The sequence below is a fragment of the Pan troglodytes genome, chromosome 3 (genome assembly GCF_028858775.2).
Source record: "Pan troglodytes isolate AG18354 chromosome 3, NHGRI_mPanTro3-v2.0_pri, whole genome shotgun sequence".
Lineage (NCBI taxonomy): Eukaryota > Metazoa > Chordata > Mammalia > Primates > Hominidae > Pan > Pan troglodytes.
Window position 1 is genome coordinate 56,967,131 of NC_072401.2, and position 17,113 is coordinate 56,984,243.

Below are 17,113 nucleotides of genomic sequence, written 5' to 3' on the forward strand. Positions count from 1 at the left end.
CTCTGTATTTGTAGTGTGATTTTATTTTTCTTTCAGTAGTAAAGTTTTTGTCTGGACAAATTTAAGAGGAATGACACTTTTTAAAAAACTTTTGTTTTTATTTAGAAGTAATGTTGACTATGATTTTTAAAGCGTAGGTTTTGGAGCAGACTTCTTAGGTTGAATCATAACTCCACTGCTTGCCAATTTTGTAACTTTAGGCAAGTTTCTAACCTTCTGTGCCTCAGTTTTCTCGTGTAGGGTTGTTGTGATAGTTAATACGTGTGTATAAAGCTAATAGAACAGTGTTTGTCATGTAGTGCCTGTTAAGTGCTAGCTATAGTGATGGTGGTAGTATTGATGACAATAATGTTGTGACCTTGTATAAGTTAAATAACCTCAGTTTCCTTAGCTGTAAAATGGAACTAATAATAATAATAATAATAATAATAATACCTAAATAAGTTGTAAAATGCTTTGATATTGCCTGGGAAATAGAGCTTATTGAATGTTAAGATTTTTATCATCATCATCATCATCATTATCACCAGTACTTTTATCATTTTTGAATCACTATAATGAGAGGATGTAGCTTATTTTTTTGAGTTCTTTTATCACCCGACTTGTACCTTCTGGGTGAGTAAATATTACTCCAGCTGTGGTACATCAAATCTGGGTGTGATTTTAATAGTTTTATTTATTTTTATTTTTAACTGCCTTAGGAGTTAGGAGAGAGGCACTTTCTTATTTATTATAGTAATATAAATGTACATTTTAAAGATTCAGTTTATTAAGAAACAATAATGTTTTTCATATCTCTGGAATAAGTTAATGACTTTCTTTAAATAATTAGAATCTTTATTTTAGGAGCAAATATCAATGCACAGACAGAAGAAACTCAAGAAACTGCCTTGACTCTGGCTTGCTGTGGAGGCTTTCTGGAAGTGGCAGACTTTCTAATTAAGGCAGGAGCCGATATAGAACTAGGGTGTTCTACCCCTTTAATGGAAGCTGCTCAAGAGGGTCATTTGGAGTTAGTTAAATACTTATTAGCTGCAGGTAGGCATTTTTGCATTTGGGAGAAGTTTTTTACATGATTTGTTTAAGTAAAAATGTCATAATGCAAATATTTTTATGATGCTATGATACACTGAATGTGTGAGTTTAAAAAAACGTGTGATATACCTTTGTATGTATTCTGAACAGTTTACCTTACTGCTGTTTGAAGTATCTGCAGCTTTAATTTCAACCAGTTTTGTTTGTAATTTTTTTAATGCCTACAATATTCTCTGTTTCTGGAAATGAGTGAAGTTTGAATTTGTTTAACTTGAGGAGGTATGACTTATCTAGAAGAAGTTTTTATTTTCGTCATATATGTCTTATGGCTCCTTTATTAAGTCTATGTATTATTTGTTGACACTACTACAGGAGCTAACGTTCATGCAACAACAGCAACAGGGGATACAGCACTAACATATGCCTGTGAAAATGGTCATACTGATGTAGCAGATGTCTTACTTCAGGCAGGCGCAGATCTGGTAAGCTATGTTACTTTTTAAATCTTAATATTTAACAATAAGAAATTAATTTTAAATTATGGAGAGTCTAGACAAAAGGTATTTCTTTACCTTCAGTTTTATTGGGTTTTTTTATTTTTATTTTTTTGCCATTCTTTCTCTCACTTAGTCACATTTTTTTCCACAGTTTAGTGTCCATCCTTAATAGGGTTATTCACTGCATTATCCCTCATTTTCCATAGAAAAAGGAAATTTTTGTGTTACAGATATTAATGCAGACTGGTTTTCCCTTAGGTATTAAGTATTTTTAGAAGCTTTTCTGATTTGATATAAAAAGGCAAATGTGGCTTAGAGGAATTTCAGTATTGCTTAGGAAATAAATTACGCCTACAATATTCAGAACATAATTAAATAATAAAAGAGTTTAAAACATAAATAATAAATAAACTTTTCCCTCAAGTACTTTATAATTTCAGAAAAAATAATAGGTGACAAATACTGAGGTTATTATAAGAGATGTTGTAGTGAAAATGCAGAGTAAAGAAGATCAGAAGGTAAAGCAGTCATCTGATGTATTATTTTGGGGATGGCTAAAGTTTAGAAAGATAGATATGGCAGTGTTGTGGCTAAAGAGATATTTCAATTGGAAAAAATGTTATGAGTGAAGCCTGAGGGGTAAGAAAGCATGAAGCAACTGTGTGTGGGTAGAATAGGTGGTCTTCCAGTCTAGCCTGCGGGGTAAAAGGAATAAGACATCCAAAGGCCCATTTTAGTTAAAATGTAAGCACCCATATATTTATGGCCCCGAGATTCTAAGATTAATAAGCAACTGTGCTCTTTCCTTCACAGTTTATGACAAATTCATGTGCAGGCAGCAACAAGCCCCCCTTCAGTAATTAATTTTATAAACTTAATAATTTATAATTTAATCTTTCTTTTGTCATTTATGAGAAGAGAATGTTGAATTAGATTATTGCTGGGGCCACTTAGTGTTAGCACTAAGTCTAACAAGGGAGACATAAGCACACAACTAACTAGAATAGAACGTATATAATAAGTGCTTCGAGCTTGTTAGACTTAGAGCTTCTTCAGTGTAAGAACTGTATTCCTAGTGTTTGCCACAATGGCTCTGAAACATACAGCAGTGAAATCTTTAGTACTTGGTTAGTTGATGGCAATTAGAAAAACCTAGGATATGGCTTAAGAGAAAAATCAGAAATTGTTCAACAGATGTGAAGGCTTTTTAAGAAAAGAAATAAAAAATGCCATACAAAAGATACTTTTTCTCAAATCTTTATTTTTTTAAGATTGAAAATTTCACCAGTAGTGTTCTTGATTACTTAGTAATCATAAGTATGCAGTAGAGTCTCCATCCTTTTGGGACCCAGAAAGCTCTTGTAACATTTTAGAGTTGATGGTTTTAGAAAAGTTTGTTATCATTTTTGTATAAGGGAAACTAGAGATAATAGGAAGTCTGTAAAGAGATGGTAATGATGTACTTACTGAAATTCATAGAGATGGGATACACTCATAAGAGGAAAATAACTTGGAGTGGATGAGGATAATGCTCATTATATTGATTGTTCGGAGAAGGCCATGCTAGAGTACCATACATGCATATTCAAGTACCGCAATTCATTGTGTAGAGAGAAGGACAAATTACTCAGATGCGTTTAGATGAGGGCATCATGATCACGTGACTATAACTTCAAATTTAAAATTATTTCCAGTGCTCACTTTGGCAGCACATATACTAAAATTATTTCCATAGAACATGTTTATGATTTGAGATTTTTTTAAATTTAAAAGTATATTTCTTAATTTGCTTCAAAGCATTATATTTAAATATTTAGATTCAGAAATCAGTCCAATTATTTTCCTTTTGATTTCCATGAAAAAGAATACTTGTTCACTGGCAATTAAATGTCAAGTCTTTTTTTTTTTTTTAAACAGGAACATGAATCTGAAGGTGGAAGAACTCCTTTAATGAAAGCTGCAAGAGCTGGTCATGTTTGTACTGTTCAGTTCTTAATTAGTAAAGGTAGGTTTGTATAAAACAGTTGTCTTTTTTTGGAAGGTATCTACCCCTGCCTTCATTTAGAGATTTAAGGGTAAAGGTCTTTTGAAGGCAAGAGGGATCATATGAGGAGGGATGCTACTGACATTTAATGATTGAGTGGATAGTTGATAAACATCCTGCCATGCACAGACCAGCTTCAAACTAGAAATAATTGTCATACCAAGTAGCACACTTGTTGTGAAACGTATAAAGGAAAGGGAAATTTCTCTGTGTAAAAACTGAGGATTTAGGTAACAAACTCTGCTGTGTTCATGTACTATAGCACTTTCTTGAAACCTGAAATTTTATGTTTCTGCCACTAAAAAAGTTTGTGGCAAGTAACATTTCTACTATTTCCCTGCTTCTATGTTTCCTTTTTTATAAAATACAGGGAGCTGCTTATAAATATAGTACAAAAAATGTTCACAATAGAAATGTGACAAATATAGCAAATTGCATGAGGATTTTCATTCATGATCAGAAATTTTAGTTTGAATACCAAAGACCTTAATGACCAAATAAAATAAAAGGGAGTATATTATTACTTTCTTTAAATTGTTTCTTATGTGCTTACTAGGAAAGTTCTAGTTGAGACAGTTTTCAATTCAGAGTTCATCATATTCTTAAGTATAAGAGATTACAGATTTTACTTTTGATTCTGCATTGATAAAAGAAAGAGGAAGCCAGGTGTGGTGGCTCACCCTTGTAATCTCAGCTCTTTGGGACCTCGAGTCAGGAGGGTCCTTTCAGTCTTGTAGTTCAAGACTAGCCTGGACAACACAGTGAGATTCTGTCTCTACAAAAAATTAAAAAATTAGCTGGGCATGATGGCTTGCACCTGTAGTGCCAGCTAGTTGGGAGGCTGAGGTAGGAGAAGCACTCGGGCTCAGGAGTTCAAGATTATAGTGAGCTATGATTGTGCCACTGCATTCCAGCCAGGGTGACAGAGTGAGAACCTGTCTCAAAACAAAAAAAAGATGTAGGCCATATACAATTTTAAAAGGCAATAATATACCATTTTCTTCACATTATAATAATAGTAACGAAATTTCAAGTTTATAATTGTTTATAGGTAAAGAAAATTTGAAATAACTTACTGGTGAAATTACTTTCAACATTTTCACATGCACTGGTGATATGCTTTAGAATACTGTTATGAATATATAGCATTATGTACGTAATCGCTGTCCCCTCTCATTGGTTAATTTTAATGAGTTTGATTTCAGTTTCTTTCTGCTGTTTTATTTCCATTTCCCACATTACCTAGCACAGTAATCCAAATTAGGGATAGAGGTCAGGTGCAATGGCTCATGCCTGTAATTTCAGCATTTTGGCAGGCCAAGGTGGGAGGATCACTTGAGCCTAGGAGTTTGAGACTAGCCTAGGTAACATGCATGGCAAGACCCCATTTCTACGAAAACAACAAACGAATAAATTAGGGATACATTCCTATTTGGGAATGGGGTGAATCATCTATTTTCCTTGTCAGGAATTTACTAATGGGAAAAAAAATGGTACTATTCGTTCTATTTAGTGTTTATTCTCTACATAAAGCCCATAGAGGGCAGTATAGTTTATTTTTATTCAGTCATCTTTTCTACTGAAGAACTTAAAATACAAATAAAACTTCATATTTTACTTTTAATACAGTTATTACATTAGGAGTAATGGGTACTTTGGTATCTTTTACTGGTGCATACTGAAACCTTTTCAAATTATATCGTGTTTGTCTGGGATTTATTTACTTTAGAATAATCCAAGATGGGAGAGGAGAATTAATGTAGGATATTTGTGAAATGAGATTGGCCTTGTGTTTATAATCATTAAAGCTCGGTAATGGGTATGTGGAGCCTCATAATACTATTTTCTCTACTCTTCATGATTTTTAAATTTACCATAATTTTAAGAAAAACCATTCTACTAATATGATTTTCCATGCCTTTTCTATTTTAGGAGCGAATGTGAATAGAACCACAGCTAATAATGACCATACTGTACTGTCCCTGGCTTGTGCAGGGGGTCATCTGGCAGTGGTGGAACTACTTTTGGCTCATGGGGCAGATCCTACTCACCGTTTGAAAGTATGTAGCTCAAATGTTTGTGCAGAATTGTGAATTAGTATTTCTCTCTTGGTCATTGTTACAACATATCATGTACAAGTTCCATTCATAATGGCATTCTAAGTGTAAATTTTCTCCTTTTTCACTTGAAGCGTTCTTTACCAAACCTATGATTTTAATGCGTCTGGGACCTGTTGGCTTTATCTTCCTAAGTGATTCTGTAAACTAACTTATTTTTCTTCACTTTTTTTCCCCTTCCATATTCACTCTTTTAGGATGGCTCAACTATGTTGATAGAAGCAGCAAAAGGTGGCCATACAAGTGTTGTTTGCTATCTCTTGGATTATCCTAATAACTTGCTTTCAGCCCCTCCACCAGATGTCACTCAGTTAACTCCCCCATCCCACGATTTAAATAGGGTAAGATTTTAAAAATTAAAGCATTTTATGGTATGTCTTCTTTATCCTAATTCTTTCACTTATAGTTTCTGTTTAAATTAGGGTTTTTTTTTGTTCTAATATGTAGTTCTGTTTGTAAATATGTACTTGATACAGTTAATGAACATCTGGTACAATATTCAGATCCTAGATGATATGATTATGCTTTAGCTTTTAAAGGTCACAACTTGAATTCAAAGCCTACTAAAAAATGTCATGGTAAACAATTTGGTGCCAACATATTTTAAGTAAATATGTCATTGTCTAAGATGACATATTAAAAATATTTTCAAAAAATCTCTAATTTATTCTTTATTTAGAGCATATTACTTAATGGATTGTGTAGGACACTAATAGTCACTTAGTGTCCTTTGTCTTAGGCTCCTCGTGTACCAGTTCAAGCACTGCCCATGGTTGTTCCACCTCAGGAGCCTGACAAACCACCTGCCAATGTTGCCACCACTCTTCCCATCAGGAATAAAGGTCAGTTATACTTCTAAAGACTGTTTCTTACTTGGTGTCCAGGTAAAAATGAGATTACCAAAAAATAGCCATTTCTACAAACAAAGAAGTTTACTAAGTTGGCATTACTAAATTTTTTTAACCCATGATAAAAGCATGTTATTGGGAGAAAAAAATAGTTAATAGCACTAATTTGTGCTACAATTAGAAGTTTTAGCATGAGAAATTCAGATGCTCATCTTTGATGCAGTTCTGATTATCCATGATTTCCTTTAATAGTAATTTTTATTCATGTAAAATGTTAAGCTGGGTATAGTTGAGCAATATTTTTATAAATTACTTAAATCTCTGCAGTTATAAAGGCATAAATTAACAAGATGTATCAAATATTAGAAATTTATTTTAGAATGACTGGCTTAATATAGATTTTATATCTGATCTGGGATACCTTTTCTCAACCAATAATTCAGTTACTTGAGATATGCTTGTTTATTTCTCTAGAATTCTGAGGTCCATATTTGACTTGTGTATGTTACACCATGCGTGTTCTTAAGTAATGTCCCCAAACATTTTATACCTACCGGTTTGAATCAGTTTTTCTTTTTAAAAGTTTTACCTGAAGAAACAGTGCAGTTTTTATTTTTTGGTTTTTGGCTACATATACTCTTTTATGAACAAGAATGCTAAGTATTTTCACCAGCTCTTTTCAGTCACTACTATCAACCTAGAGCCTTGGCACCTTTTTCAGTTGGTATAGCAAACAATTGATTGCTATACCTATAGCCAGATCTGTCTGTTCACCTGGCTGTCAGAAGATACAGTGGATGGCATAGTCCAGCATCTTTTCTTCCAGGGAAACTGAATCCCAATTCTCTACTGGCCAGATAGCTGTGTGAATATGTGAATTTATATCTTGCCTCTATTAGTCTTGAAGATGGTAGGCCCCAACAAAGACATATATTTTACTCAGATTTTAATTTCTTGTTACTTCTTAGTGGTTTGGGTACTTTTTGTGTGTATGTGTGTGTGTTTAAAAGGCACAGACTATGAAATGTGAAAAAACCTGACTTAGAGGTCTGTTTTCTCTTCACCCTAATAATTTAGCATTATTGTTCTGTTCTTATGATGAGTTTTAACATCTTTATGACCATATAAAATATCTACACATAGCCTTAGATGTTACTTTAATTGCACACTTAGATATCACAAACCTGCATTCCTCTATTGTCTAATTTAAGCCATGTGCTATTTTTAAGATTCTGAAATTAATTTACAAAGATTTTGCACATAAAATACATACATTTTATATTTGTGAAAAAGAAGGTGGATTTGTTTTTAATTTTTTAACAGTGCATTTTCACCTGTTATGGATATGATTACTTAGTGCATAACTGTTGGCACTAAACCTCCCAACAGTAACTCTGTAATGAGGATGCCATTCATGTGCACTTCTGAGGGGGTTTCTTTTTCACACAGCTGCTTCTAAACAAAAGTCCAGCAGCCATTTGCCAGCAAACAGCCAGGATGTACAGGGTTACATCACCAATCAGTCTCCAGAGAGCATTGTAGAAGAGGCTCAGGGAAAGTTAACAGAACTGGAACAGAGGATAAAAGAAGCCATAGAAAAGAATGCACAGCTGCAGTCCTTGGAACTGGCTCATGCTGACCAACTTACCAAGGAGAAGATCGAGGAGCTCAACAAAACAAGGGAGGAACAAATTCAGAAGAAACAAAAGATTTTGGAGGAACTACAGAAAGTAGAACGAGAGTTACAACTGAAAACTCAGCAGCAGCTAAAAAAGCAGTATCTAGAGGTTAAAGCTCAAAGAATTCAACTTCAGCAACAGCAGCAACAGTCTTGCCAACACCTGGGATTACTAACTCCTGTTGGAGTTGGAGAGCAGCTTTCTGAGGGAGACTATGCACGGTTACAGCAAGTGGATCCTGTTTTACTTAAAGATGAACCCCAGCAGACTGCTGCTCAGATGGGTTTTGCACCAATCCAGCCTCTGGCGATGCCTCAAGCTTTGCCTCTGGCGGCAGGTCCCTTGCCTCCAGGGTCCATCGCAAATCTTACAGAACTGCAAGGAGTGATAGTTGGACAGCCAGTACTGGGCCAAGCACAGTTGGCAGGGCTGGGGCAAGGAATTCTGACAGAAACACAACAAGGGTTAATGGTAGCCAGCCCTGCTCAGACCCTCAATGACACGCTGGATGACATCATGGCAGGTGGGTTTATATTGTTATGAGCAGGTATCAAATATGATTTGCTTAAGGCGAGTAAGAATGTACCCAAATTTTTTGCCGTTACCCAACTTGAGAACTATTTTTGGACTGACTCATGTCTAGCTTTAGAAGTATTAGTTCAATCTCAGAAGTTCTCAGATGGATACAGGTCAAATTAAAGATTAGCTCATTCAGTACAAATGACTGAAGCTTTCTGGCTTAGCTTGGTAGCTTGAGAATCTAGGTTTTTCAGTAGTGGGGTTGATGTTTGATTTTTATTTTTGTTTTCATTTTTTTCCTTTAAGTTCAGAATACTGAGATTGAATTTTGGCATTTTGCTTCTGTATTCACACCAATAAACTGGGAAATTGATAGAAGTTGAAGTGCAAAACTAGTAGGACACATCAGGAAGCTTATTTATGAACAGAAATACTTTATATCCTAATGGATCAGACTTCAAACCTGATGGATATTTAAAAAAAAACACTTTTACAAAATTAATAAAGTTCAAAACCAAATAGGGTTTAATTATACTGTATGTAAGTGATTTTGTCCCCTGTGAATGTTAATGTGTAGTCTCTTTCTAACTGTATCATGAGAAGGTGTGCCCCCCCTGAAAGTATCATAAATGATATATTTTTAGATGTGTAGCCAGATAAATTTTATTCCATTATAACTAGTTTCATTGACAAGAAGATATACTTTAGAAGATTGTTTTAATGCTTCTAGTTTTGGGTACTTATTTTTTGTGTTTTGTAACAAAGTAATGGGATGAGGTTTTATAGGGTTGTGAACCATAAGAATGCTGTACTGAGAAGGATAATTTGCTTCATTAAAAAAAGAAAATTTGAAAAGGAAGGAAAACAGAAAAATGAAAGGAATAAACAGTGGAATTTTGGTGACTTCGATCTGATCTCTTCCCCTTTTTTATTCATTCATCTGTACTTAGAGGATGATTGACTTTTTCTAATTTAAAAACTGTTTCAGTAGCATTAAATATGATGAGCTTTTTTTTTTTAAGTTTCATCTTTTAAATGGATAATAGAAAACTAAACTATAGTGTTTAGATATTTAGGTAACATTCAGACACTAAGAATCCAGCTGAGATAGATTTTATACTTAAAAATATCTGTAAAGTTTGCTAGTCCGCCTTTAATAGCACCTCAGTAGTTATAACATGTGGAATGAAAATTTCTGCTAGTCTTAAGGGTTAAATAACCACATTGGAAAAATGCTAGTAATAATTACTAGTAAGAATTGTATGACTCTTATTGATGAGTGCAAAATTTTTCTATAGATTTGAAAGTCACTACTAATCATGACTAGCTGATTATAATAATTGAGAGTAAACTTTTAAAATTATTAAATATCCTGTGAAAGTTGGAGCACAGTAACCATTAACCCTAAATTTGATACTATGTCCATATGAATTCAGATCATAATAGTGCTCTATCATGTGAAACTGCTAAAGGATGTATAGAGTTAAATATTACGTATCCACTTTAATGAAGAATAGGCATTACATAGTAATGGTTGTTTAAAAAAAATTTTTTTATATAATATCAGAGTTTACCTGATGTGCTTGGGCATGCATAGTTGTCAACAATGATTTGCTAGTTGTACAGTTTTGTATGCTGATCAGAATTATCAGAAGTTTGTAAAGTATCTTTTCTTTTGATTCATACATGAAACAAAAACAATTCTGTGTATTCTCAGTGTTCTGTATAAAAAATTTTTAAGTGCATATAACTTTTTAGGAAATATGACAGATGCTTGTCATAATACAAAAATATTTTACTTTTTTATTATGCTCATTTCTATGGGGAGAGAAACATAGCCAGAAGGAGGAAGAGTAGGATTGAAAACATTTGGCTACTTACCTGCAACTCATCCCTGACAACAGGCATGTGCACATTCACACACATGCACATATACTCATGCACTGACTTTTGCAGCCTCAATCTTAAATTTCTGTGGTAGGATGTATCCTTTCAGTTGCTTAATGATGATTTCCACTTCTTTCTTAGGGGTTTAAAGTATATTACAGCCTCATTAGTCTCATCGTCTTCTTTTCCTCCCTCTAGCACAGTCCCTGCTCTTTATTTCTTAGCCTTCATTTATTGGACTTCTACCATAAAATTTGCTGACCAAAATCGTCTGTCTTTCCTGTTCTTCACACTTGCCAAACCAGAATCAGCTCCCTGTTTAACCTGTCTCAACACCTTGCCTTTGCTATCATCTCAAGTTCCCTTTTTTCTATGCTGACATTAAAACTTTTCTGATGTGTGGTTCTCCCTCTCTAAATCTAACACTAAAATGAAGCCCCACATGTAAAGATTCTTACCAGAGTTCCTTCAGGTACCTACATATTTTACATTTGTTTCTTTTAGTTGTAGAGAATGGATGTGTGATTGACAGTTACTTAATTTTAGTAAACCAATTTTATAGGTACTGCGAAGGAAATGATGAGATAATTGATTTTTCCTGTCTCCTTTTAGATGAAGTGATAAGAACAACCAATTTGACTTAAAAAAAAAAAAAAAAAACTCTGTAATTTTGGTAGGTTCTTTAAAAGAAAATATTCCAGTTGAAATGTAAATTATAATTTAGTCATTTAACAATAAAACTTAGATTTTTTTTAACCTGTTTAGTATTATGAAATAAAATTTAGTGATTCGGACAGACTGGTGTTCATCCTGTTTAAGCTACTTTTTGTATTTAGCATTTTTATTGTGAAAATCCAATCAAAGGAGATATGGAATCAATTTTAAGAGCTCTAGATTTTATATGATTTTGAAATTTATGTCAACAATATGTACATTTAAATTATCTTGATCTTTTCGTAACATACAAAACTATCAATATGGAGTAACAATATCCAGATCACTAGATTATCAATTTAATATATTAGTATATGCCCTTTTCTATTGGTCTGGATCCCTAAGGATTCAAACAGTGTTTTGTTTTGTTTTGTTTTGTTTTCTCCTTCGTTTTTCCTTTGGCTTTTAAGTGGACTTAAAAATGTATAATTATAGAATGTGTGTTGCTATAATGTATAGTGTATGTTTGTGCCTGAACTAAGGATTTCATGTAAAATAGATTTCTTAATTCATAATTATGTTTATAATTGTTATAATAAGATCAATTTCAGTTTTATTCTTGACAGGATCATAATCTCTTTTGCCTGGTTTCAGATCCAGTTGTGAATCATGATTGTTTTCTGTCTGATGTAGTTGATAACTACTTTGGTAATACACATCCACAGTACTGTTGACCAGTCAAAGATAAATGCCCATACTTTAATACTATAGCATTTTTAATGGGGTTGGGGGAGATGATGTTCACCTATCAACTCCAGAAATAAGGCAATGAGAGAATAAAGTACCCTCAGCTGAATCTACAGTATATCCTATGCCAGCATATTTGGAGTCCTCCCACCTCAAGTACTGATCAGAATAGCCTTTTCTTAAGTTGCATATTTTGGTGAAAATAATATCACAGCAACATCATACTTAGAATAATAGTAATCCATATTTGAAGAATGTTTATGTGCATACATTTATTTCTACCCTAATCTTTTAATTTTGTCCTTAAGTCAGTGTGATTGCTGGATTCATTGGTGAGCATTTTAGCTCCCTCAGAATAATTCTTCACATGAGCAACTACACTTCTGTGTGAGGATAAATTTTTATATTTGAATATCCTGTCATCCTGAGGGCTACAATGCAGAATATTGTTAGTAAATATTATGGTTAGTAAAACAGTATGGCGGTGTTTTAAATGATTGCATAGTGAGATTTCTCCCTCCCCAACAGTGATATTAATTTTACTAGTTCTAGAATATAAGGTGTGAAATTGGCAAGTAAAAACCACATATTCCCCCTTCTTATCTTGACTATTTTACCTTTGATCCCCTTTCTAATTAAGATATAATGGACAAGTTTCCATTTGCATTTATATTTAATACATAAACATTTTTGTTTTCAGGGTTATTTTGAATTAAGGTTTTACGACTGCTTATAACAGGGGAATTTGTTTTTCAGTTGGATTATTATTTAGAAAATGAGTTACTCAGTATACATTACAATATTACACTGTCATCAGTGAATAACAACCAGGAAAATTAGTTATTAGTGTTATAGTAGTCTTCCTGTAGACATATTGTTTTAAGAAGTCTTTAAATATTTTTGAGTGAATATGTCTTAGTATTACTTAACAATGTTTCATCCTTATTAAGTGCAGTTATTTTGTTCAACAGCAGTCAGTGGAAGAGCATCTGCAATGTCAAACACTCCTACCCACAGTATTGCTGCATCCATTTCCCAACCTCAGACTCCAACTCCAAGTCCTATCATCTCTCCTTCAGCCATGCTTCCTATCTACCCTGCCATTGATATTGATGCACAGGTAAGTCCCAAACTTAAGAGAGATGGTTTTTTCATTGGAATTATGCCATAATTAAAAACATTAACTTTCAGAGATTTAAACCATGAAAGACTGCTTTGTCTCTAGGCAAAGTCTTGAGCCAGTTTTAAATTAATTAAAGTTCACATTTAAAAAATAAAATGCTAAATATAGATTATTAGTGATAATTATGTGATGGTCTGGTTTCCAAGGTCATCAGGTAACCTTTTTTTTTAACTTTAGTTTACAAGAGGATATAAAAGAAAAATAATTTATTTAAGATTAGTGCATATCTTCTTCTAATAATAAATTAATAGAAGATATGGTTTGAAATATATAATGGATTGCATGTAAAAGAAAAAAGGTTCTAACATAAAATTATATTTTTGTATGTCATACACATGATTGATATCATATATCATCTTTGAAAATTCTCATCTTACTGATTGAAATATGTGGTGAGTCTGTGTCTGTATTTGTAAAATTTAGCTGTACGGGATTCCAGGCACTTTTTGAAGAAATAACATGGAGTGGGGGGAAGACACTGTTTAAGTTAAGCTTTAGAAAGTTTGAGAGCTATTAAGTATAATTTTTTATTAAAAAGTAGTTGACCATGAAATCTCAGGGCAAGGTGAGATTGGAGAGAATAGTGCGTGTTTTATCCTGAAGAAAAGTTAAGAGGTCTAGTTTAGAAGACTGCTGAATAAGGTCAAGAGTACATGGCCATCAGGACAAAGAAATGTTTGCAGTTTACTTAGTTTTTGTATTTTGATGGTACCTGGGGTGTGTACATTATAAAACTTTTAATTTTATATATGATTATTTCTTTATAATAAAGCCTGAATTTTAGCAGGGGTAACGTGGGGAGAAAGAGAGAGGAGTGAGTGTATGTGTGTTTGTGTTGGATGGACCTTAATTAAGGGCATGTACTCTTAACCTATTAAAAATAAAGTTTCCTTTTTATTAAAATGATCCTCAGTAACACTATGAAAAAGGAATTTTATTTCTGTTCTTACTTGTTGGCCAAATGTCTGTTGTTTTTTATGTACTGACTTTTGTTGTTGTTGAGTACTTAAAATTGCCAGGGACTATTTTAAGGAATTGTCTCATCTAATCTTCAGACCACATACATGATGTAGCTACTCTTAATATCCATCTCCCTGAAGAAGACACGGTAGCTAAGAGAGAGGTTAAGCATTTTGTTTAGTCACTTCATTTAGGCTAAGAAGCGGCGGGGCTGGGAATCATTCAGCGTGACTTCAAAGACACCATTCTTTTTTTCTTTTGTAATGGGTTCTTGCCATGCTGCCCAAGCTGGTCTCAAACTCCTGTCTCAGCCTCCTGAGTAGCTGGAATTACAGGTGTGCCACCACCCCCCAAAGACACTCTTAACTACCATCTACATAGCCTTTTAAAAAAAAATACGAGACGGCCGGGCGTGGTGGCTCACACCTGTAATCCCAGCACTTTGGGAGGCTGAGGCGGGCGGATCACCTGAGGTCAGGAGTTTGAGACCAGCCTGGCCAACATGGTGAAACCCCATCTCTACTAAAAATACAAAAAAAAATTAGCTGGGCATTGTGGCGCATGCCTGTAATCCCAGCTACTCGGGAGGCTGAGGCAGGAGAATCACTTGAATCCGGGAGATGGAGGTTGCAGTGAGCCGAGATCATGCCACTGCACTCCAGCCTGGGCAACAAGAACGAAACTCTGTCTCAAAAAAAAAAAATACGAGACATTCATTTGATGAGCCATAGTTGTTTACATTTAATATTGATAGCATTGTAGAATTGGTTTGAACTTGGCATTGAATTTGCATTATTTTTCCCCAGTCTTTTTTGCTTTGAGGCTTTTTATTTTTTTTTTATTTTGAGACAGAGTCTCGCTGTGTCACCCAGGCTGGAGTGCAGTGGCAATCTTGGCTAACTGTAGCCTCCGCCTCCCAGGTTCAAGCGATTCTCCTGCCTCAGCCTCCTGAGTAGCTGGGATTACAGGCGCCCACCATCACGCCTGGCCATTTTTTTTGTATTTTTAGTAGAGATGGGGTTTCACCATGTTGGCCAGGCTGGTTTCAAACTCGTTGACCTCAGGTGATCTGCCTGCATTAGCCACCCAAAGTGCTGGGATTACAGGCGTGTGCCACCGCACACAGCCGAGACTATTATGTTTAGCAAGAGGTAGTTTTCTGATTTTTGCGGGCCCAAGAATTGATCCATTAGCAAAAATAAGTACTTCACCAAAATGTAAAAAGACTTCTTTATAAAAATGTTTTTAAACAGGCACAGAAAAGTTTGTCCAGTCATTGATTTTACTGAATATGAAATTACTGTAGTGATGGTGAAATGATTTTTCTGGGCTGTACCACTCACCAACTATCACTATATTATAACTTAGTTCTGAGAAGTTACATGTAATTTTTTAATTAAAATTATTTTTAAACTTACATTTTAAACATAGTAGACATGCTTTTATAGAAAAATTTGACTATGACTCCTTAAAAATTTACTCTTTTTTTATCTGATCTCACATCAAGATTTGTCATTTGTTGGGTTAGCCAGACCTGAGTTAAACTACTCTCTGTGGAGTTTTACCATATGTGTTTAGTTAGAGATTAAAAAGTTCCTACCTTGTTCAAAAATAATTGTTCACCATTTTTCTCCTTTAATTTTTGGTGTTTGTTTTTAAAATTTACTAGTTTTGACCAGGTGTGGTGGCTCACGCCTGTAATGCCAGCGCTCTGGCAGGCCGAGGTGGATGGATCACCTGCGGTTAGGAGTTCGAGACCAGCCTGGCCAACATGATGAAACCCTGTCTCTACTAAAAATACAAAAATTAGCCGGGCATGGTGACACACACCTGTAATCCCACCTATTTGGGAGGCTGAGGCAGGAGAAGCACTTGAACCCAGAAGGCAGAGTGTTGGCCAGTGAGCCAAGATCATACCACTGCACTCCAGCCTGGGCGACAGAGTGAAACTCTGTCTCAAAAAAAAAACAACAACTAGTTTTTATATCAAGCAGGTAATTTAAGTGATTAAAAATGAAGATCCTTTTATACTCAATCAAACAAAAGCTCAAAGTTTTTGTTTTGAAAAGAAAATAAAAATTTTGTGGGCTCTTACATAGTGGGTACTTTGATTATGTGTGATAATACTGTGCTGTGACAAATAATATAATGAAGAAATTAATACCAAGATTGCTATTCTGAAAGATTAAACATTCTTTAATACTTAGATCTTTCATCTGTTTATGTAACAAACCCTAACATACAGGCTTAATGCCTTGCAGATATTAACTTCTTTAACTTAATCTTTGTAACAGTCCCATGAAGTAGGTACTATTATTATTACATTTTCCATTTGAGGAATATAAGACATAAAGATATTAACTACCTTGCCCAACAGCTAATTAGTGGTGGAGCCTACTTTTGAACTCAGACACTCTGGCTCTAGACTCTTTTCTTTTATTAACCACTGCACTATGTTACATTGTTTTTTTATTTTTAACTTAAGTGTGTTAACCTTGAATTTGAATTATGTTGTATTAGCCTGGTAAGTGGGATCACAGAAACGTGTCCACTGCCTAGATGGTAAGAGATCATTTGTCTTTCATCTTTGCATACTTAACATCAAAATATAAGGAAGAACAAAGGAAATGTTAATCTTTTAAAGCCTCAAAGTATAACTCCTTTTAAAATGCTAATGATTCTGGAAAATGGTCAGACCTTTAACTGCTTTAGTTGAACATTTTAGACAGGAGCTATTATTTTTAACAAGGATTAGCAGGAATCATATGTTTTATTTCTGATCCTTGACAAATGCTGAAGAGTTTGCATTCTTCATAAGGGGCTTCAACTCTCTGCTACACAACTAGAACTCACTTGCCAAGGGTGTGCCACAGACTTTCCAACTCTCCAGTTTTACTGAATCAAATTTGTCTGGGTATTTTCAAAACTTTTAAGATGAATACC

General features: G+C 34.2%; 1 protein-coding gene across 13 annotated transcripts in view; it reads left to right on the forward strand.

Moving 5' to 3' along the window:
- Positions 1-17,113, forward strand: part of ANKRD17 (ankyrin repeat domain 17) — a 185,443-nt gene that overhangs the window by 111,268 nt on the left and 57,062 nt on the right. For 6 of the 13 annotated variants that reach the window (XM_063809568.1, XM_054683010.2, XM_054683012.2 and 3 more), the window contains 8 exons: positions 847-1,038; positions 1,408-1,517; positions 3,450-3,537; positions 5,509-5,636; positions 5,891-6,034; positions 6,433-6,535; positions 7,991-8,743; positions 12,999-13,147. In XM_063809568.1, coding sequence (XP_063665638.1) covers positions 847-1,038; positions 1,408-1,517; positions 3,450-3,537; positions 5,509-5,636; positions 5,891-6,034; positions 6,433-6,535; positions 7,991-8,743; positions 12,999-13,147 — 1,667 coding nt within the window. The remainder of the gene's footprint in view (positions 1-846; positions 1,039-1,407; positions 1,518-3,449; positions 3,538-5,508; positions 5,637-5,890; positions 6,035-6,432; positions 6,536-7,990; positions 8,744-12,998; positions 13,148-17,113) is intronic. The other 7 variants (XM_063809570.1, XM_054683011.2, XM_054683014.2 and 4 more) reach the window with 3 other exon arrangements.